At 36.5% G+C, this 23,462-nt stretch overlaps 1 protein-coding gene across 6 annotated transcripts in view; it reads left to right on the top strand.

Annotated features, from left to right (window-relative positions):
- The window catches only part of ATRNL1 (attractin like 1), an 832,634-nt gene extending 809,377 nt beyond the window's left edge, over positions 1-23,257 (top strand). For all 6 annotated transcript variants that reach the window (XM_017944361.3, XM_017944358.3, XM_017944357.3 and 3 more), the window contains one exon: positions 21,341-23,257. In XM_017944361.3, coding sequence (XP_017799850.1) covers positions 21,341-21,462 — 122 coding nt within the window. In that variant the 3' untranslated portion in view covers positions 21,463-23,257. The remainder of the gene's footprint in view (positions 1-21,340) is intronic.
- The last annotated feature ends 205 nt before the right edge of the window (positions 23,258-23,462 follow it).

Genomic DNA, 23,462 nt, shown 5'->3' with positions numbered 1-23,462 from the left:
GGACACATATGCAGAATGTACAGGTTTATTACATAGATATACCTGTGCCATGGTGGTTTGCTGCACCTATTGACCCATCTCTAAGTTCCCTCCCTTCGCGCCCAACCCCTCACAACAGGCCCTGGTGTGTGTTGTTCCCCACTTTGTGTCCAAGTGTTCTCACTGTTCAACTCCCACTTATGGGTGGAACATGTGGTGTTTGGTTTTCTGTTGCTGTGTTAGTTTGCTGAGGATGATGGCTTCCAGCTTCATCCATGTCCCTGCAAAGGACATGATCTCACTCCTTTTTATGGCTGTGTAGTATCCCATGGTGTATATGTACCACATTTTCTTTATCCAGTCTATCATTAATAGGCATTTGGGTTGGTTCCATGACTCTGCTGTTGTAAATAGTGCCACAATAAACATATGTGTGTCTTTATAGTAGAATGATATATATTACTTTGGGTATATTCCCAGTAATGGGATTTCTGGGTCAAATGGTATTTCTGGTTCCAGATTCTTGAGGAATCGCCATACTGTCTTCCACAATGGTTGAACTAATGTACATTCCCACCAACAGTGTAAAAGCGTTCCTATTTCTCCACAGCCTCACCAGCATCTATTGTTTCTTGACTTTTTAATAATCACCATTCTGACTGGCGTGATATGGTATCTCATTGTGGTTTTGATTTGCATTTCTTTAATGATCATTGATGTTGAGCTTTTTTCACATATCTGTTGGCTGCGCAAATGTCTTCTTTTAAGAAGTGTTTGTTCATACCCTTTGCCACTTTTTTATGGGTTTTTTTTCTTGTAAATTTGCTTAAGTTCCTTGTAAAATCTGGATATTAGATCTTTGTCATATGGGTAGATTGCAAAACTTTTCTCCCATTCTGTAGGTTGACTGTTCACTCTGATGATAGTTTATTTTGCTGTGCAGAAGCTCTTTAGTTTAATTAGATCCTATTTGTCAATTTTGGCTTTTGTTACAATTGCTTTTGACATTTCTGTCATGAAGTTTTTCCCATGCCTGTGTCCTGAATGTTATTGCCTAGGTTTTCTAGGGTTTTTGTATGGATTGGGTTTTACATTTAAGTTTTTAATCATTCTTGAATTAATTTTTGTATAAGATGTAAGGAAGGGGTCCTGCTTCAGTTTTCTGCATATGGCTAACCAGTTTTTCCGGCACCATTTATTGAATAGGAGATCCTTTCCCCATTGTTTGTTTTTGTCAGGTTTATTGCAGATCAGATGGTTGTAGATGTGTGGCGTTATTTCTGAGGTCTCTATTCTGTTCTGTTGGTCTATATGTCTGTTTTGGTACCAGTACCATGCTGTTTTGGTTACTGTAGCCTTGTAGTATAGTTTGAAGTCAGGTAGGGTGATGCTTCCAGCTTTGTTCTTTTGGCTTAGGATTGTCTTGGCAATGGGGGCTCTTTTTTAGTTCCATATGAGATTAAAGTAGTTTTTTCTAATTCTGTGAAAATGTCAATGTTAGTTTGATGGGAATAGCATTGACTCTATAAATTACTTTGGGCAGTATGGCCATTTTCACGATACTGATTCTTCCTATCCATGAACATGGAATGTTTTTACATTTGCTTATGGCCTCTTTTATTTCCTTGAGCAGTGGTTTGTAGTTCTCCTTGAAGAGATCCTTCACATCCCTTGTTAGCTGTATTCCTAGGTATTTGATTCTCTTTGTAGCAATTGTGAATGAGAGCACATTCATGATTTGGTCCCCTGCTTGTCTGTTGTTGGTGTAAAGGAATGCTTGTGATTTTTGCACATTTATTTTGTATCCTGAGACTTTGCTGAAGTTGCTTGTCAGTTTAAGATGTTTTGGGGCTGAGATGATGGGGCTTTCTAAGTATAAAATCATGTCCTCTGCAAACAGAGACAATTTTACTTCCTCTCTTCCTATTTGAATACCCTTTATTTCTTTCTCTTGCCTGATTGCCCTGGCCAGAACTTCCAATACTATGTTGCATAGGAGTGGTGAGAGAGGGCAAAATATAAAGATTAATGACACTATGAAGAAACTGAATCAACTAGTGTGCAAAATAACCGGATAACATCATGATGACAGGATCAAGTTCACACATAACAATACTAACCTTAAATGTAAATGGGCTAAATGCCCCAATTAAAAGACACAGACTGGCAAATTGGATAAAGAGTCAAGAACCATCAGTGTGCTGTATTCAGGAGACCCATCTCATGTGCAAAGACACACATAGGCTCAGAATAAAGTGGTGCAGGAAAATTTACCAAACACATGGAAAGCAAAAAATAAAAATAAAAAATAAAAAAAATAAAAAAATAAAAAAGCAGGGTTTGCAATCCTAGTCTCTGATGAAACAGACTTTAAACCAACAAAGATCAAAAAAGACAAAGAAGGGCATTACATAATGGTAAAGGGATCAATGCAACAAGAAGAGCTAACTATTCTAAGTGTATATGCACCCAATAAAGGAGCAGCCAGATTCATAAAACAAGTTCTCAGAAACCTGTAAAGAGACTTAAACTCCCACACAATAATAATGGGAGATTTTAACACACTTTCAATATTAGACAGAACAATGAGACAGAAAATTAGCAAGGACATTCAGGACCTGAATTCAGCTCTGGATCAAGTGGACCTAATAGACATCTGCAGAACTCTCCACCCCAAATCAACAGAATATACATTCTTCTCAGTGCCACATGGCACTTATTCTAAAATTGACCACAAAATCAGAAGTAAAACACTCCTCAACAAATGCAAAAGAACTAAAATCATGACAGTCTCTCAAACCATAGTGCAATCAAATTAGAACTCAGGATTAAGAAACTCACTCAAAACTGCACAACTACACGGAAACTGAAGAACCTGCTCCTGAGTGACTGCTGGGTAAATAATGAAATTAAGGCAGAAATTAAGAAGTTCTTTGAAAACCAATGAGAACAAAGAGACATCATACCAGAATCTCTGACACACAGCTAAAGCAGTGTTAACAGAGAAATTTATAGCACTAAATGCCCACATCAGAAAGCTATAAAGATCTCAATTCGACACCCTAACATCACAATTAAAAGAGCTAGAGAGTCAAGAGCAAACTAATCCAAAGCTAGCAGAAGACAAGAAATAACTAAGATCAGAGCAGAATTGAAGGAGATAGAGACACAAAAAACCCTCCAAAAAATCAATGAATCCAGGAGCTGGTTTTTTGGAAAAATTAACAAAATAGATAGACCATAACTAAACTAATAAACAAGAAAAGAGAGAAGAATCAAATAGACACAATAAAAATGATAAAGGGAATATCACCACTAACCTCACAAACATACAAACTATCATCAGAGAATACTATAAACACCTCTATGCAAATAAACTAGAAAATCTAGAAGAAATGGATAAATTCCTGAACACATACACCTTCCCAATACTAAACCAGGAAGAAGCTGAATCCCTGAATAGACCAATAACAAGTTCTGAAACTGAGGCAGTAATTAATAGCCTACCAACCAGAGAAAAAAAAAAAAAAAAAAAGCCTGGGACCAGAAGGATTCACAGCCTGATTCTACCAGAGGTACGAAGAGGAGCCAGTACCATTCCTTCTGAAACTATTCCAAACAACTGAAAAGGAGGGACTCTCCCCTAACTCACTTTATGAAGCCAGCATCATCCTGATACCAAAGTCAGGCAGAGACACAACAAAAAAAGAAAACTTTAGGCCAATATCACTGATGAACATCGATGCAAAAATCCTCAATAAAATACTGGCAAACCAAATCCAGCAGCACATCAAAAAACGTATCCACCACGATCAAGTCACCTTCATCCCTGGGATGCAAGCTGGTTCAACATACACAAATCAATAAATATAATCCATCACATTAACAGAACTAAAGACAAAAACCACATGATTATCTCAATAGATACAGAAAAGGCCTTTGATAAAATTCAACATCCCTTCATGTTAAAAGCTCTCAGGTATTGATGGAACATATCTCAAAATCATAAGAGCTATTTATTACAAATCCACAGCCAGTATCATATTGAATGGGCAAAACCTGGAAGCATTCTCTTTGAAAACTGGTAGAAGTCTATTTCATTCAAAAATGATTAATAATGTTTGAACATTTGCTAAGAATACTGTGATTACTGTTGTTTTCAGTAACAGTACTGTGAGTACTGTTGCTTCCTTTGAATTTTCTCAATAATACCAAAAAATTAAATTTAAAAAAAAATTAGAAGATAACATGGGAGAATCTTGCTATGATCTAAGAGTAGGGAAGTCCTTTCCAAACACCATATAAACATTTAGATGATCTTTAGCTTGAACTATATATAAAAGCAAAAGTTTGAAGCTTAAAAAATAAGCATGAAATGACAACTAGCAAATAAGAGAAATATTTGCAATACAGTATATTGTTGTTAAATGCTTCTTTATCCAAACCTTTCACAGAGATACAAACTTGTAAATGTGTTTGATAATATTTTATAGACTTGTCAAGAGGATCAGTGCGCAGTGTAGGTGTTGGGAATCGTTTTAGTGCTGTTTTCATGCTATTTGTTAAAAAACCTATATTTTGCTGTAAGTTTTTCATGTTATGATTTAGCATAATCTCTGAGCTCAAACTGTACTCTCAAAACTTTAGGGACAAGAAGTAGCACGGTTCAGGAAGAACCAAAGTAATTTCAAAGCCAAACTAGTCAGTACTTGAGAAAGTCTAACTTTTGTGGTGGTTTCCAATGGAGAAAATGAAAATAATCCCTCTTCAGAATTCGGCTCTATGGACTGTTTGGGAGACTGAATTGTTCTTTTCCCATTTGTTAAACCAGGAAATTTCTAAGGCTCCTTCCAGCTCTCCAATTCTCTAGTTCTATGAATATCCTCATTATTATCATTACATCTCATTTTGCTTAAAGAATGCTAACATCAGTAGTCTTGTATCTTACATCTATCTTTGTGAGAAAGAGTAAAGAAAACTGAATTTGGTTTCTTCATGATTAATGCATTTGTCAAATTCGTTCCAAGTAGCAAATTAATTTATTGTGTTTTTTCATGAATGCAAATTAAAGCTGTGCAAACTTTTGTGGTAAAACTTAGCAGTCTTTTTTTATAAATTAAAGCTAACTGATTTAATGTTAATGAAAGGAACTATATTCAAACACAAATTTTAATAACTTGGGTGGAAAGAAAATCTTAGACTTCATAAGCTTTTCCTTACATAAAATTCATGTAATTTGAACAGAAAGTCATTAAAATGTAATTTTCTATAGTGAAGCTTGTATTAATTACCTTATATGAAAGTCTGAAAAGTTACTGAATAAATGTCTGTTTCTATGCATTCCCTGGAGAGAAGAATTGTCTATTGATTAGTTAATTATCTCAAACCAAGGGTCCCAGGTTCAGTTTTTGGTGATCATTTTCTTATCTTTTTCCTGTTTGAATATTCTGATCAAAACCAGAAGTAAAACAGATTTTTTTAAAAAATAGAGATGTATTTTGCTTCTGTTCATATTGATAATACAAAGAGTACTAGTATACATATGATAAAATATTTTTCAACTTCTTGGTTCATAGGACTTAATCAGTGTTTCATGTATGTGGGTATGAAAAGCACCTTTATTACTGGGAATAAGATTTTAAGAATGATTTTAGAAACATGTCCTTTAAACTTGATTCTCTCATACTTTTAAGATTAAGTTCACTTCAATGTGATTGTCCAAAACAAAGTTATTTTCAAACTCACTGAATCCTTATGTTCTTCTTTAGTGTAACTATTCACAAATCCCATTTTGAATACTGATCCTGGAAAACATGAGAGAATCGAAATCTGTGTTTTCTTTTGATTTTTGCATCATGATTGCATTTTTACTCATTTCAACAAGGGGAAATCTCAACTTTTTATACTGACTAAATAAACTGTAGGGGCTAATTTATGCTTTTAAAAAGGAAAAATTTATAGATGCTATGTTTGATTACACTTATTTCTTACTGGTATTTAGGAATTTGTGTAATAATAAACACTTCTCATTTTTAACATTAAAATTTGCAAGGTTCACCAAATTCTGAAGGTAATGCCTGATTGGAGTTAATGTTCACTTAATTCTGGGTCTAATCTTTGTAGTTGAAAAAGCGAAAACTAAAGCATACATCCTTTGACTCATTCTATCTTATATTTATGTCATATTAAAAGTCATAAAAATGGACAAAACAATAAAATTGAAACTGAAACATATCCAAAATGTTTTTGCCTTATCTACTTACAAACCAGAGACATGCCAGGTATGAAGGAACCCAAGGCTTGAGTAGGTCAGAGGGTCCGATGAGTTTATCCATCCTCTAGACATGGTCACTTTCGGATTTTACTTTAAGAAAAAATAACTTCACGGAGGACCATTATAATTTTTGTGATGAACATGTGTAATATTTTTGTGTCCACTTTTTAGTTTTTATCTTGGCTGCCTTAACATCTTCCTTCAAAATGTCAGCAGTGATTAGGCTACATTATGGGATAATTCATATGAACTCTCAAAGCTAATTTTGACTAATACTAGAACAAAATATATGCCAATATGTTAAAGATGGGAAGTTGAACAGATTACTTTCCTATATAAAAATATTTTTTCTCTACGTTCACCTTATTTTTCAAATACTAACCCAATCTCAATGTTTGAGGAAGGTTAAGCAACCTGTGAAAGAAGCACCATTTGAAATTTGATGGTGCAGTTCCTAAAATCTTTCCAAAGAATGTGGTATAGATGCTTACATATTGAAATATTGACATTCTAGGAAGTTTAGGAAATATTTCCTCTGAACTTGAACTCTGGGGTTGTAGCTATGGTTGATAAGCTATGCCCAGTTCACACTTTAATTCCAGTGTCTGTATTTTAACATTATTTTAATGTGACATTGTATGCCTTGTTTATTTCTTCTAAGCCGTACTTTTCCCAAATTAGTTAAAATTACTACACGACGTGTTTTTAACCACAGTCATTCTAGAGATTTATTTGGTTTTTTCCTTCCCCAGAAGTTGCTTCGGTCATTTTTGATTGCACATCTGAATAGAGACCATGCTCAGAGTTGAAGTGTAAACCTCTTCAGGTCGGATCATAAGCCTCAGAACATGTCATACATCCCATAAACTTCAGAACTAGCCATACGTAAGCTTCAGAACTAGTCATACATCCCACGAAGAGCATCTTAACTGATACTGATCTGAACAGTTCAGTCCAACAGCCAGGCGATTCAGCCACCTACAATTCAACTATTGGTTTTATTTGAATGAAAATCAAATTTGGGGTATAATTGGCTTAGCTAAAATATTCACCTGGGTCAATTTTGGTCACATAAGTGATTCTGCACAAAGATATAACCACATTTTATCTCAGGCATCTCACTCAACATTTTTAAAGATAGCGTTTTTTAAAATCTGCTACAAAGAGTGCATTAAATATACAACTAAGAGTCATACTGGTGGATGGTAAATGTCTGGGCATGAGCATTATGAGTTAATGTGTTTTTGTTCACTGACTTTTCATTTTTGCAGATTATTCTAACTCTCTAGAAGTAATGGGTAGCCCTTTGGCACTGTGGCTCACTGGCTCAGGGTCAGTATTTTTACTTCTCCATCCTCTTCTCAGTTAGCACTTGAACAAAGAAAGAAAAACAACTGGTCTGCTATTTCCAACTCCTGAAAGTGAAAGAGGGACAAAATAATAATTAATTTAAATATGCAGTTATTCACAGAGGATTTGCTTTTGTTCTTATAATTAGGATCCCAATTTGTCAAATGCTTTAACAACAGTCTTACAGCCTTTTACTAAGGGAGGGGGGAGGGGTGAACATCCAGGTTAATTATAAGCCATATATTTGTCTTTTCAAGATTTGCTTTTACATTGCTTTAGGGCAAATGATAAATATCTTTGCAAATACAAATTGTAATCTTCATTTCTCCAATTTTAGTAAGTGAAAGTTGGGTTTAAGAGAATATGAAACTAAATCTGATTAAATTATACTTTTTGAAACCTGACAGTACCTTACTTCTGCTGCACTGCACTTTCTTAGATTTAATGCCTCTAAAGTATAATGATAATATAAGTTTCTTTTCTTTATTTAAAAATAAAATGATTACTCTAATTATGGGAACTCATGTACCATTGGGCTGAAAGTCAGAGACAGCTGGATGGTGAACTGGCCCCTTGCCCAGACCTCAGAGGAAGATTAATTTGAAAACTCTTTACAGAACACAGCCCAGAGCCTGCTGCTCAGAAGATCTTGCTTTAATCAGCCATTGATCATAAGAGATTCCCTTTATTGACCTGAAAGAAAGGTGTTTTCATCTTCATGCCAGCTAAGGCACTTACTGAAAGTAGGTACACGGCATCCAAAGTGAATATGCCTAATAAAGAGAATAAAGTTTTCCATCTCTCCCCACAAATGACATTCTGTAATGACATGTGCTAATAGTTTCTATCTCCATCCATCCCTTAACTCATCATGTTGCCATCCTATGGGGAACCTATGGTTAACAAGGGCCCCTTTCTGCAGATACACATGTCAAATGACCGAGGAAACATACCGGCAGGGATTGTGGAACCAGTCTATGAGAATTCTCTTTGTGTCTGAAAATACCATGGAGTGGATGCAGGGCAGTATTTACCCCCCTGAATATAACATCAGAAAGTTCCAGATCACTCTGAAGTCTGTTCTCTCTATGATTTACCTGCCTGTGGAGTTTGGAAGGTCCTCACTAGTGCTGACTCTTTCTGACACTTCTCAATCTATAGTAGCTCAGAGGCCACTTTGATTGTTCCCAAAGGCAAAATGGGGCATCATGACACTTTTTTCACTCAAAAGGGCCAGCATTTATGGGATATACTCAGTCAGATTCTCAAAATTGCTTCAGAGAATCCTCTGTTAGATTAAAGGAGGTCATTTAATCAAACAACTTTCCAAAAGTCCCTGTTTTGAATTACTGGAGAGCATGTGTACTCTCAGGGTCCCGGATCACTTAGCAGACATCAGAGGAAAGGTTTCAAGTCTGTTTTGAGAAATGTACTGTCCAAGTCTACTGCTTTTTCCTTCAGCAAAGGAGATTTATCAAGGATCAATTTGGCTACAGACATACCTGTTTTCATTAAAATGCCTTTGGCCATTACATTATCTATAATAACTTTCAGTAAGGTCTAAGCAATTTATAATAATATTAATGGAAAAAAATCATGATTCTCTACAGCATTTTCCCTTCCATTTCATCTGAATGGCTACAAGTGAGTGTTTGCATAATTTTTTCTAGTTTTTTTTTCTCCCATTTTGCCATGATCTAGTTTTATATGGAAGTCATAAATTTGTTCTACCAATGGAGTTTGTTAAAACAATATTTTGACTTTGCAGAGATCATTGTATATTTTCTATTTATTTTGATGTCAAACTTTTAAAAATATTGACTGCTAGGAACTTAAGAGAGCAGAAATATCACTTTGAAAAATACTAACATTCGTTTTTTCTAGTTGATACCTTGTCTTTTAATATTCATTGTGGTATATCTGTGCTATGTAATATTATAAGCCTTGTATCTATCTCCTATACTTTCCTATACCCTCACATAAATACTATGGAAAATTATAATGTGCATCACTACCCAATACTTTAGCCTTGACTTAAAATTGTAATATAATTTCTTATAAATAGGTATCTGAGCTTAAAAAAACAACAAATAAAAACACATTCCTGTTGGTTCTAACTTTGCACAGATCCCTTGAAAGAGATCAGAACTCATATGGAAGGTGAACTGATTCTTCCATTTGGCAAGCAATTCCTTCAGGAACTGAGTTACGCTTATGGTGGGACTTCCAATTAGAAAAGGAAATTTTAAAACAAACAAACAACCAGGCTGTTCAGAGATGGCTAGACACAAGATCAAGTCCCAGCCAGGTGTTTGACATTGCCCCGTCTCTTTACTCTTGTAATGTGAAACTTAGAGTCAGCTTCTTCACTAGTGTTTTTGGCATCATAGAAACGGCACCTAACCATAAATGCAAACCATAGCTGATACTACCAGTGCAGTTCTCATTCTTGTAGAACTATGTTCAGTCCTTCTCAAGTCATTAACTAACAAGACCAAATGCACATTTCTAGCCAGGGAGTCCTTGAGCCCATCCAATCCCCTGACTTCACAGCAATGCTGTGGCAGCCCACTCTGCTGCCGCCTGCAAGCACACATGGAGGGGAGGCCAGCAGGGATGGTCCTCGCCCATGGGCTGATGAAGAAAGGCAGCTGCAGTCATGAATTCATAGAACCAGAAGTGACCTTAGCAGCCACCTACTCTAACTGCTTTCCAAGAGAAATTTCTCAAGAGACATGCTGAATTTCAAGTCAAGAACAGCTTGGAAGCCACAAACTAAGCTGGCTTACAGTTGCCATGGAATTTTGGGACTATTTGCTGCAAACAGAAACAGGATCCACAGGTTATAACTAGCTACTGACCAGTGTTGTAGAGCTTGTGGACAATCTCATTCCTGGTTTCTCCTACCTCTCTTCATTTTCCTGTGTTCTTCACCATCAGCCCTCCTCTGGGTATTCTCCCTTTCTTACTCTATTCTTTCTACTAGGGAAGCCTCATCCACTCTAATGGCAGAGTGCTAGTTTTCCACCCAAGATTTGCACACACACCCCCGCCCCAGCTGAATGGTGGAGAGGTGTTGCCCGGCAGCAGTTCTTGCTAATGGCATGGGAACAAAGTGTTTTAGAGTGGGGGTACCTTTTCCACCTGCTCATCTTCTGCCTGCCATGTAGATGCCAACGCTCAACACATTGGTGGATGCCCTGGATTAAGGATGACAGAAGTGTCATCGGTCTGAGACCCTAAATAATGCCATAGACCAGAGCTAAGCTGTGTTCCTCTCTATCCCCTTCCAGACAGCCTGCCACCAATCAGGAACACTGTACGTCATGAGAAACAAACTTCGATTTTGTTAAACCCTTGAGATTTCAGGCTTTAACTATTGCAACAGCTAGCATTCCCCGCCTATATAATTATAAAATCTTCAGATTCCATCTATGCTAATTACTCCCAATTCTGCGTCTCTGGCATCGATTTTATTCCTAAGCTTCACACCTGCATATTCAAGTAGACAGGTCCACTATAATGACCTGCAGGTTACCAAATTCAGTATGTCTGAAGCCAAACAAATGATCCACTGCTTTCCCACACACCCTGGCCATTCCTGTTCCATCATATGCTTGTGAACACCAATTGTATGCACCCAGGTACTCAAGAGTGCCCTATTTTATCTCCCATAGTACTCTCTCCTAAATATCTATCCTGTCCATCACCTTTATCTCTCCTTATTGCCATATTCTTATCTGGTTTCAATAATAGTAGCCTCACCCCCTACTCCAGTCTGTCCTCCATGCTACACTGTCTCTTTGAAATGAAAATCTGATTATGCCTCTCTACTCCTTAAAATCCTTCCATGGCTCTTTCTGCCTTGCAGATTAAAAATAAAAGTCCTAGTGTAACACCTAAGGCCGCTTTATGGACCCTTTGCTGCTGACCTTCTGTCTTCTCTCTTACCATTCTCCCATCGTTCCGTTTACAACGTATGTCCCGAAGTTTCTCAAATATTCCTTCTCTCCATGCTGCTGATTTTGCAGTTTCCAGCATCCAGAACACACTACACCCCTCCTGCCAGTGTACTTCTTCCTCTTCATCATTCAAATCTCAGTTCAGAGATCATGTCTCTTGGGAATCGTCAACCTCCACATTCCCCTTAGAGATCACACCTCTATCTTTCTTTTCCTTGTGGCTTCTGCCTACTTCACAGAGTTGGTCTCTGCGCCATTGTCAGCAAATCTAGGAGCTCTTGCATCTTTGCCCTAGTTTGATGTTCTTTGAGAACAGCCAGCTACAACACTGCCTGCAATATGCCCTCAATACGTGTTTCTCAATTTAACCTGTATTGTCACCCACTCCTAGCTGCATATCCTGACAAAATAATGCATATATAGTGCTGACGGTAATGCCTGGCTTATTGCAAGCATTCAGTTGATGTTAACAGAATCAATCATGGTTTTTTGTATTATTATCATTACTGTTTTTATTACTATCAGCAATTACTCAATGTTTTTGACCATAGCTGATTTTACATCTCTACTAAGTTTTGTTTTTCTTTTTCTTCTGTTTCACAATCACGTGGGAGACATTTGCACCAAAGTAGCGACTTCATTCTTCTGGCTGCAAATGAGCAGAGTGCAGGTCAAGGGATCTGGAGTCGTGGGTTCAGGTGCCACCACTGTCACCAGCTGTGTGGGCATGAACTAGTCATTTAACCGCTCTCTGCCTCATTTTGGCCATCTGTGACATCAGGACAAAAATAGCTTCCTGACCCACTTCAACAGAATAGTTTTGAGAAACAACCTAGATAATGAATGTAAAAGCATTTTGTAACTCTGAAAAATGATAAAAGTCCATTATTAGTAGTATTTCCAATGACATGAGCAATATTAGTATAAACAAATGCTTTCTCTGTTGAATGTTGTCATTCCTCTATTTTGCCATTATCACTTTCGGTTATTTTTGCATTTCCTAATGAATGGACAACACACGTAAGTCATGTATTTCCGCATGAGCAAATTCTCATTTTCATCACCCCAGGCATCACATAAATTCTGCTTTGAGGACTGTATACAGAATCACCTCATTGATGATGTTGCTGTAAATTGGCATTGTCTGTCTTTGAGTCTATCTTTCTAATAATTTTTTCCTTACACGGCATTTCAACCCATGGTAGACATACTGATTTTTGCATGAATGAATGCTTTTACAGATACAGGCAAAATCTTTGAGTGCCTAGAGTTTTGTCTACTATTTCCTATTTGACTTCAAGCTTCTCACTTGATGTTAATGAGAATGACGATGATGATGATGAAGATTGACATTTTTGAACTCTTATATACCAGGCATTTTTAAGCCCTTTTACATTTAATCCTCACAATGACTTGGTCAAAAGAATTCATGTGCTAGATCCACTATAATGTAAACTCCAAGAGGTACAGAATCTTTCATATATCATCGGTTTTTTTCACTGATAAATCCTTGGGGACTAAAGCAGTGCCTGGCATATAGCAGGTGCTCAGGAAACACTTGTCGAGTGAAGTTACTTGCTTCTCAAATGATTTTTTAATCCTCAAGTCTTTGGAGTTTTCTGAGCATTTATAGTTTGACTGTGATTGCTTATTGGTAGTAACAGATTATTATTGAAATTATTAACTATATTTATATAATACATTATAGTTTATAAAACACTTTCACATACATAACCTCACTTAAAGCAGCCAACGACATTTTTCCACTAGAAACACTGAAATACAATGTCTCTACCAAATGAAAAATAAAACATAGCCATTATTACAATACCACCATCATTCCATTTCTTCAATGAGCAGTAAGCATTTAAATTAAGAATGACTAGGGTTTACAATAAGGATTGTCAAATATCAGAATTGTTGGGGTTTTTTTTAATTAAAAGAAGAAAATACTAGAAAATATTTCTCCACTTGGCTTAGAAAGAAGGAATTTCCATTTGAGTTCCAAATTTACTTAACCATCTGGAAAGGTGGCTGCAAGTCTGATTCTGGTAAGTATTTGTGTCTCCAAAATCAATGGCAACAAAATGTTTTAAATAAACCAAGTAAAGTTTTGAGTATGTCATTAGAAAATAGAACTGATGAGATCGCTTGCCAAGAACAGTGAGGATTTGCATTAAAAACAATGATTTGAGACAGTCATGGTCATGATTTACTCAGCACATTCTACCCAGTGAGAGAACAATTCGTATCAAAGTGAGGGAGTGCTCAGCAATGTTATAGAAAGTGTTGGATAAGGTGTCTGTGGTGCTAGAGTAGGATAACATTTTCTATAACTTGAACAGTGTGTCTTTAAATGAAATTGTAAAGTATTATGATATGTTAAAGGCCAAGCAAAATTTTATAACCAGAATACAATGATCATTTATATTTAAACATTGGCATCTGTAGTTGTCACTGGTTTTTAGTAGGTGAGGGGAAATAGCTCTTCAAATGATCAGACAAGTTTGACTAGAGCATTTGTCATTCCAGTGTCTTCGGCACTTGAAGTTTTTCCATTTTTGTTCAACAATGTAACCTTTGGAGTTTTGCCTAATAATGACTTCACTTGTGCTGGCCTTCCAACAGATAAATGAAAATGGAAATGCATATTTTCTAATTATGCATCCAGCCTTAGTTGCATATTGGCGAGGGTGGCCACACTGAATGTTAAATTAAGTCTGCACAATAGTTAGAGTCTATGTAACATCAAAGTTTCCCAAAGTCACTTTCTTAATCATGTGAAGGATAGCCAAGACTCTGATCAGTAGTATGCAGCTATATACGATCAGAGGAAAAACATTTAAACATCCCAGCATGGTATTTCCATTTAAATCTGATTACAGTGAAATAAAACTGTAGCCATTAAAGGTTTAGAAGAACTACAAATACAAGCAGTAAAAGAAGACAGATAGTAAATGAGGTAGTAAAACATTTCGGCAGGGCAAACAGTTTATAGCACTCATTCAGTCGTCCTGAAGCAGACTGTACAATTCACTACAGACCCGGCACCATTCCCTGAACTCCACTTAAACCTACAATTAACCTTTCACGCCTAATGAAGCTGTTTTCCTGGAAAATTAAAATATATAGTGGTGCCTGCTTTTACACAGACTTCAGAGGAGAGCATTTCAAAATGAATGACTTTTCTGAGGCTTTTGTTCAAATGTAAAATGGAAGTGCTCTGTTTGTATATAAAGCAGGAATGTTCTTTCCAAGGCAATTTCATTTGATGTGCAGTATTTTATTACTGTACTTATTAATTGTTCTGCATAATTGTAAAAAACACACATCAGTAATTTTATGATTAGATTGTTACTGCTGAAGTCTACTATTACCATTTCACTTCCATTAGGGAAAACTAGAGTTTTGCTAACAGTAACTAAATTCCTGATGTTTCTCCTTGGTGGTTTTCATTGCAAATTTAGTGGTTTAAAAAGACATGTTTACCATTTAATTATTTAGCTGTTATTTACATTGCTGTCTCTTTGGGTCATGTTTTCACATGTTTAAAGATAAATAAAATTCTTAAATTTCAGGAGTCATATATTGTTTTTTCCTAAAGTTGCAAGTGCAGGTCTGATTTTGGTGTATGTTCTACTTATTTACAAAATAGCTGTGGGGTACTCCCACATTCATTTCAGCATTCTTCACAATAGTCGAGATATAGAAGCAGCTATATGACCATCAATGGATAAAGGGAAAAAATAAATAAAGAGAATGTGGTCTTTATAAACAATGGAATATTATACAGCCTTAAAAAGAAGGAAATTCCGTCATTTGCAACACATGAATGGAACTGGAGCATATTACGTTAAGTGAAATAAGCCAGGTACAGAAAGACAAATACTGTATGACTTCACTTATATGTAGAATCTAACAAAGGTGATCTCAGAAATTCAGAGTAGGAAGCTAATTACCAGAGGCTAGGGGAAGGGGGAGGGATGGTGAAAGGGAAGGTGTTGATCTAAGGGTACAAACTCCAGTTAGACTGGAGGAGTAAGTTTTAATGATCTTTTGCACTACATGGTGACCACAGTTAATAACAATGTATTATATATTTCAAAACTACTAAAAGAATAGATTTTTAACATTCTCACCACAAAAAAAGATGGTAAGTTGGAGAGGTGATGGATATGTTGATTAGCTTGATTGCATCTTTCCAAAACGTATACATAGGTCAAAACACCACATTGTATCACATAAATATCCACAATTATTTGTCAATTAAAAATAAGCTTTAAAAATAGCTGTGGTAACTCTTGGCATCCAGCCCAGGGACCACTGAGTTGTGCCCATTTTCTGAGGGAAATTACTATGGTCCTGAAGGAGCCTGCTTCCTTTAGGGCTTGTCCTGCCCTGGGTGAACAAGAGCAGCCACTGAGGCTACTCTCTGTTAGCAAGGACCAGTTTGAAACACCAAGAGACCATGGATAATGGAACAGGAAACAGAGGGATGGTATGTTCCTTCCTATGTGGTTTATACTTCCTATTTTAATCATCTAAATGTCATAGTGTCTAGTGTTTAAGCACTAAAAGTACAAAAAGGTAAAGCTGATAATAACTATTGAAACCCCAGCATTTTTTTAAATCTACTGATATATTTTTATGTAAATCCTGCTAGCCTGCAGCATCTGTGCATCATCTTTACATGGTAAATGAAATTCCTTTAGACCACCAGTCTAAAATAATGAATTGTTCCCCCAGTTAATTGTATTGCTTTGATAACACGGAACTGTGCTAGGCCTAGAGAACACAGTAAGTGAATTTCATCAGATGATTTGTGTGACGTTTTGAAAAATGATCTTCTGGAGTGACCTGATTTTAATGGAACTCTAGCGGCATGCAGCATGGGCCGCTGCCCAGCATCCGACTAGGAGGAAGCACTTCCTCCTATGGCACAAGGAGTGCGGGATCATCCCCAGAGGACCTCTCACTGGGAAAAATTCTCAGGAAAGACAAGAGAAAGTGTGTGCCGAAAATGGCAACACAAAGAACCTATTGATAGGTTGCTTTTCTTTTATTGATACGTATCTTTTTTAAAACCCAGAAAAGATCGCAGACGACCCTTATGTCTTCACTGCCAGTGTGAAAATAAACCAAGACCAAGCAAATGAAAATAAGCAAAAGCTGTGTTTTCTGAGCTTGCTATAGCAAGAGAGTCAACCACTTTCACTTGTGTTTTGGCGGAGACTCAAAGACAGGCAGGAGTGGGAAAGCTTTATCGTGAAAAAAGGGAAGCTTCAGGTGTGCCGTGATTAGAGGCTGTTGGCTTGTGGGAGCTGTAGACAGGCTAACTAGAAGTGGGGCATCCTACGTGGTTAGGGGTACATATTTGGCTTCCTCTGGCTGGAAGTGAGGACACAAATTAGGGAAGCTGTTATTTATTAATCAAGTCCTGGCCATTTGGAGCCATTCATGACAGGGATTACAGTTTAACTTCGTGAGTTATTACTAGAGATAGCAGTCTGACTTCTTACAAGTCGACATAGCAAGCTGGCTTCCTGGGCTGGTTATTGCAGATCATAGCTTGGTTTCCTGAGCAGGTTGCTGCAAGTTGTGGGTCAGAATTCTATTTATACATGGTCTGGGCATTATCTATATGTTCGGTCTCTTACCAGAATATAACCGCTACATTTAGGGGATGGGGGAGGTAATACTGTCTTTGTAAAAAAGCTATTGACTTGACTTTTCTTTTTATCAATTAAGAAAATTAGATTCCCTACAATAACAAAGTGTGCTGAAAGGCAATGACAGAGATTACTTTCTCTTTCTCTCTCTCTCTCTCTCTTTTTAGTGAGTCTTCCATACACACTATCGAATTCAATAAGACAGGGGCTTTGCCTCTTTTTTTTCATTCTTGTATCTAGGTTCTCTTGTAGGTTGAACAAGAACATAGCAACTTCTGATTTTTTTTTTAAGGTTCACCTTATATTTAACATGAAGAAATGCGAAAGTGGTAATAACGATATTTAAGGCACACACACATATAAATGCAGTTATTATGATTATTATCCTATTCATAATTAAATTACAAGATTTATAAAGAAGAGTAACTCATGATGGGCCACAAGCAGTGGGGTCCAGTAAAGGACCTAAGCCAAATGAAACGTCATTTGGCCCATCAAATGGGCAGACAAGACTTTGGGCAAGTGGCCCTGAGTGTTCTCTGTGAGTGCACCATGGTGAACACTTAAGTATCTCTGCCTAGAGAAGTGCAAGTCTTTCTACATACACATTGTCATTTACACGGATCTGAAAATGCAGTTGTTACATTTTCATAAGAAATGACAAAAAGCTGTCAAATTAAAAATAAGTATGATTTGCAATTTTATTTGTAAATTAAGAACTGAAATATGATTTACGATTTTCAACTGAATGTGTTTCCAAGTTTCAGAATCATTAGTAAACCCTGGACATGTTGTGAGAGACGCTGCTTCAATTAGGTTCTGGACTTCATGAAATACAGCGATACAGTGGCAGTTTTGAATTAGCATAGAATTTCCTGTTTTGGCAACTCAAACTGTTTACTCCTCTCCTGATGATATATCTTCTGTAACGAAAACATTTGCATTCACATGTAAACGGAAAGTATTATTTTTTCAGAGCTTATTTAGACTACATCATGCAGTAGTTTAATGAATAACATGATTTCATACTTGGATGTTGTGATCATTGAAATTAGTGTAAGTAGTCTCTGTCCACATTAAAGGAGACATATATTATTTGTCATGCTTGGCTGTCTCTGGATTAGTTGGTGCCAGGAATAAAATAGCAGGAAGTTGTAAATAATGACAGAAGTATGCCAGAAGATCAGTGGAAACTTATGGTCAGCTTGAACTCTTAGTTAGCACCACCACAATCTGTGATTTTAAAAATAACAACAAGGTCCTTCGGCTCCGTTAATTAAACAAATAATGAAATAATTATTAACTACCGCAGAATAAGTGTTTAAAACATCTATGTTAGACTCTTCAGAAGTTCCCATGTGCTCTTCAAAGGTCAAGAAAACAGTTTTTATTTAAACTTCGAACTTGTAATAACTCTAAAAAATTCAGGATGATATTTAATATCCTGAAAGAGCAAATTACCTAAGAGCAACCCTTACCAGGTGAATCTGTAAATTTATCAGGTTAGCCAGTGCTTATTGTAATTTTGTAATTTCTTTCCTTGCTAACACCATAAATTTCTCCTTCTCCACAAATCTCTTCTCTTCTGTTTTCAAATGTACCCAAGGCTCCCTTTTCCTTTAAATAATACACTTACATAATCCCATGCATCCACATGTATTCCATCTGACACTGCTACTTCCGTTATGTAGATAAGCTTACTTATCTCTTCCCATTGCTGAGCATCTTAAACATGGAACTTACGCCTGCTGGCCACACTTTCCATCACTCCATTCCTTGCTTAACTTTCAGACTTCTATCCTCAGTTAGATACAGAAATGACTCAAAGATCACCAGAATCTTCTCTGAGGAAGTCTAATGGCCTTTGCCATAGGCCTTACCCTGCTGGCCTGTTTGTCACTTTTTATAGACTCCTTAAGCTTGGCCCTCCCTTGACTCCCACAACACTGCATTAGGTTAGTTTGCTTTCCTCTTACCGTGCCCACGTCCCTTTACTGGCATTTCTTTCTGTCCATCAATCTCTGAATTCTGTTCCTGCCAGGAAATATGTGACTCTTACCTAGAATTAACCGACCCACAGGAACAAAATAATTCAATGATATTCTATGTAGGATAAGATCTGAAAATGATCTTCCTCTAAGAGTAACATGTGGAGAAGAGGTCAGCTCAATTCAAAATCAGGTCTTGAAGATCTTGGAGAAAGGAAAATGAGCCAAAAGTCCTTTTGTGGCCTTTTCTTAAGCAAGGCCAAACAGTCTGGCCTCATGGTTTAGTATGGTGATTTGATACATTTGGTTTTACTCAAGAATTACATGGGACTCAACATATATGAAAATGATTCATATGTAGCTATGATAAGCCAAATTATCTGGTTGAGCCATTGCTTCCATAAATTTAAATATAAATTTACTGTCCCTGAGCATCTTACCAAGTGTTCCTGTCCATCATTGGACAAACAATGTAACAAAGCAGATCAACATAATTAAACAATATACTTTTTAAATTACCTGTGATAGCTACAGCTCTGCCTTTGTGGTCACTTTCTGTTAATAATACTCAAGGTCCGTTTCTAATACTTAAGACACGTGTCAGCTACATGTCAAGTGAGCTTTCTTCCATGTCCATTTGTACATAGCATAACTCTATCCATGGAATGCTTTTATACTTTTTAAAACAGTTTGTGAGAATGAAAAGACAAGCCATAGACTGGGAGAAAATATTTACAAAACACATATCTGGTAAAGAACTGTTATCCAAAATCTTCAAAGAACTCTTAAAACTCAACAGAAAGAAAACAAACAACCCAATGAAAAACAGGCAAAAGATCTGAACAGGCACCTCACTAAAGAAGATATACATTTGGCAAAGAAATATATCAAGAGTTGCTCAGCATCATATGTCATTAGAGAACTGCAAATTTAAACAGCCGTAAGATACTGCCACACACCTATTAGAACGGCTAACCCCGAAAACACTGACAACAACAAATGCTGGTGAGGTTGTGAAGCAATAAAAACTCATTCACTGCTGGTGGAAATACACAATGGCACAGCCACTGTGAAATACAGTTTGGCAATGTTTTTTTTACTAAACGAAAACATAAGCTTACCATATTATCCAGCAATCAGGCTCCTAGGTACTTATGAATTGAAATGTTATGTTCACATAAAAACCTGCACACAGATGTTTTTAACAGCTTTATTCACAATTACCAAAAATTGGAAGCAAGGACAATCAAGATGTCCTTCAGTAGGGAGTGCATAAACAAACTGTGGCACATCCACACAATGGAATATAATTCAGCAATAAAAGGAAATGAGTTATCAAACCAAAAAAAGAGAGATGGAGCTATGTTAAATACATATTTGTAAGTGAAAGGAGACCATCTGAAAGGCTATGTACTATGTGATTCCAACCATACAACATTCTGGAAAAGGCTAAACTACAGAGACATTAAAGAAAGATCGGTGGTTGCCAGAGACTTGGGAAAAGAGAAGAATAAATTGGTGAAGTGCCGGGGGTATTTTAGGGCAGTGAAACTATTTTGTATGATACTTTAATGGTGGATACCCTGCATTATGCAGTTGTCAAAACCAACGGAACTATGCAACAGAAAGAGTAAACCGTAATTTAAGTGATGGACGTTAGTTGGTAATTTTATCTCAATATTGGTTCAATTTTTCTGTAAACCTAAAACTGCTTGAAATATTTTTAAAAATCTTAACATGACTAGTTTTGTTCCAAAAAAAAAACAGTAACATTGAAATTTTCTAGTACCTCCACAGCAAACTTGTGTTCAGACATAGAGAGGAAGGCTTAGGGTCCTATGCACAACTAGATGTGATAATTTGTCAAACACTGATTTGACTGTTCCAAGTCAGAGTCAGTTAACTTTCTTAGACCTTTGTTCTTCTTCCTTCGTGCAGTTCACATGCCCAAGTCAAGAAACATTTTAGGTGAAGGGCAAATTACTTGAAAACTTCCAGTAACAGCCAAACGTGTGATGACTAAATGAAAAGCACTAACAAACGGGGTCCTTCACCACCACTGTTGCCATCCCAGAAATGTCTAAGCAAGCATTTAAATGCTTTTCTCTTTTCTTCCAGGCCTTGCAATTGCCAGTGCCCTAATAGATATTTCACAACAGAAAGCTTCAGATAGTAAAGATAAGACTTCTGGAGTCCGGAATCGAAAACACCTTTCAACACGTCAAGGAACTTGTGTCTGAGAAATGGAAACCGCTCCTGTATATTCTGTACTGTTTTACTCTGGGCTTCTGTTAAAGCTGTTCTATGGCCTCGGATTTTATGGAGGCAAATCTCTGTATCATCCCGAGCCTGAGTACAGTTTCCTTCCAAATGGGCAGTGACCCAGGTGGCCAAAGAATGTTCATGAGTTTTATAAAAGTATTGATGGTCACAGGCGATAAAGTCCGTTTTTACCACTATCTTAGGCTTATTATAGCTAACATTAAACTACTCTGGAAAAAGATGTATATTGTTTCTTAATGAAGATGAAAAATATGTAATTCATATAAATCAACTGTTTATATCCCAAGACTTTAAAGAAAGACATTTTTTAATGCCTGAATGATGAGAATTGTACAGTTTTTGCCTCATAAGCCAACTTGAATCACCTGTATATGAATAGGGAATGAATACATTGCAATGGCTTTAAATGCTCTTTTATCTCGTTGTAAATGTGAAGGCCAGATTTTGATGTAGTAAGATGTAGGTAATGTATTTAAATATTTCACATGACCATATCATGTCCAAACTCAGTCTGAGAATGTGACCGCTTTCCATCTAACTGGAATGCAGATCAGAATGAGTTCAACTCATTCTGTGCAACTTCACAGGAGGTTTATTAGAATGCTCAGTGTAGAGGACATTCCTGTCATCCATGCCAACTGCCTAACTCATTATCAGAGCTGATAGAGCATGGAAAAGCCTGTCCAGCAGTCAGTTGTTCCCCTCCTTCCAAAAACAGCCTCCAATGCCACGACCTGAAGAGAGCCGAAATGGTTATTTTACAACATACAAGCTTCTGCTCCAGTATGATAATTTTTAGTTGCCTAAGAATCATTGGATCAGACCTAAATGATCCATCTGCATTTTTATAAGAATGGATCTTTCTTTGCCCTTCCTCTCCTAGCTGCTAGATTTTAACTACCTTTTACAAATGTTACAAAATGTATTTTAGAGGCAACGTCTCTCAAGATGACCTGAGTTCCTTCCTGCCAACTGTTCCACTTAGAATACAAGTAGAGAAGAGCACTGGCTGGCAAGCATCAACAGAGTCTTCTTCCTAACATGAGCACATCCCTGCCATGAGAAAAAATCTGTGGTTTAGAAAATATGATCATGGTTGCCCACAGTCAGCATACTCTTAATGACTCAAAATTCTGAATTATGGCAGAAAGGAAAAATAAAATAGACTTCACATTAGAACATAGAATCATTTACATCCTAATACTGACCACAGTTCACTAAAGCTCAGTAGCATTAACAGATGTAGTTTGGAATTGCACTTTCCTAACTTCAGGGTGACGACAAGATATGTATAACAGTGATAGAAATCTCCAAAGCTGCTGTATATGATATAGCTTTGTTAAATATGAAGGTCATTTAAATACAATTGATGTTTAGTACTATATATGTACTTTTCACATTCTTTGGATTTCTGGAAGGTAATGACACCTTACTGTTTACAGCTAATGCATAGTTACTTGCATGCCATGGTTGTACAGTAGCAGACTACGACCCTATCGTGATATTAAATGTTTATTTCATAATGCCATCTATACATAGCTTAATTTGATGAGGATTGAATGTAATATATAACAGGAATGATTATACAATATGTAGTTGCATCTTATATAAGATTGCTAGGTTGCATCTTACCATGACTATGTCATTATTTTGATAATTAGGCATTTATGAATTATAGTATATATTCCTCATGTTGGCATGATAATTTTGCTATTTTCCATGCATTAAAAATAAGACAAATTCTTAGAGTAATTTTAGTAATTTTATCTATAATCTGTGGGGGTTTTGGAGGGGGAGGCCACTGGTTGTTTCTACTTCCCTGTGATATTTTCTCTCTCACTAAAGGAATGAGCTAAGTTTGTAAATGTCTCCTAAAAACAATCAAGTAATTTTATTAGCTTCTTTTGGACCCTTTAAATGTTGACTTCTCCCATTAAAAAATAAATTGATATAACTA

Source organism: Papio anubis, chromosome 11 (assembly GCF_008728515.1).
Source record: "Papio anubis isolate 15944 chromosome 11, Panubis1.0, whole genome shotgun sequence".
Classification (NCBI taxonomy): domain Eukaryota; kingdom Metazoa; phylum Chordata; class Mammalia; order Primates; family Cercopithecidae; genus Papio; species Papio anubis.
This window is presented reverse-complemented; position numbering and strand designations above follow the sequence as displayed.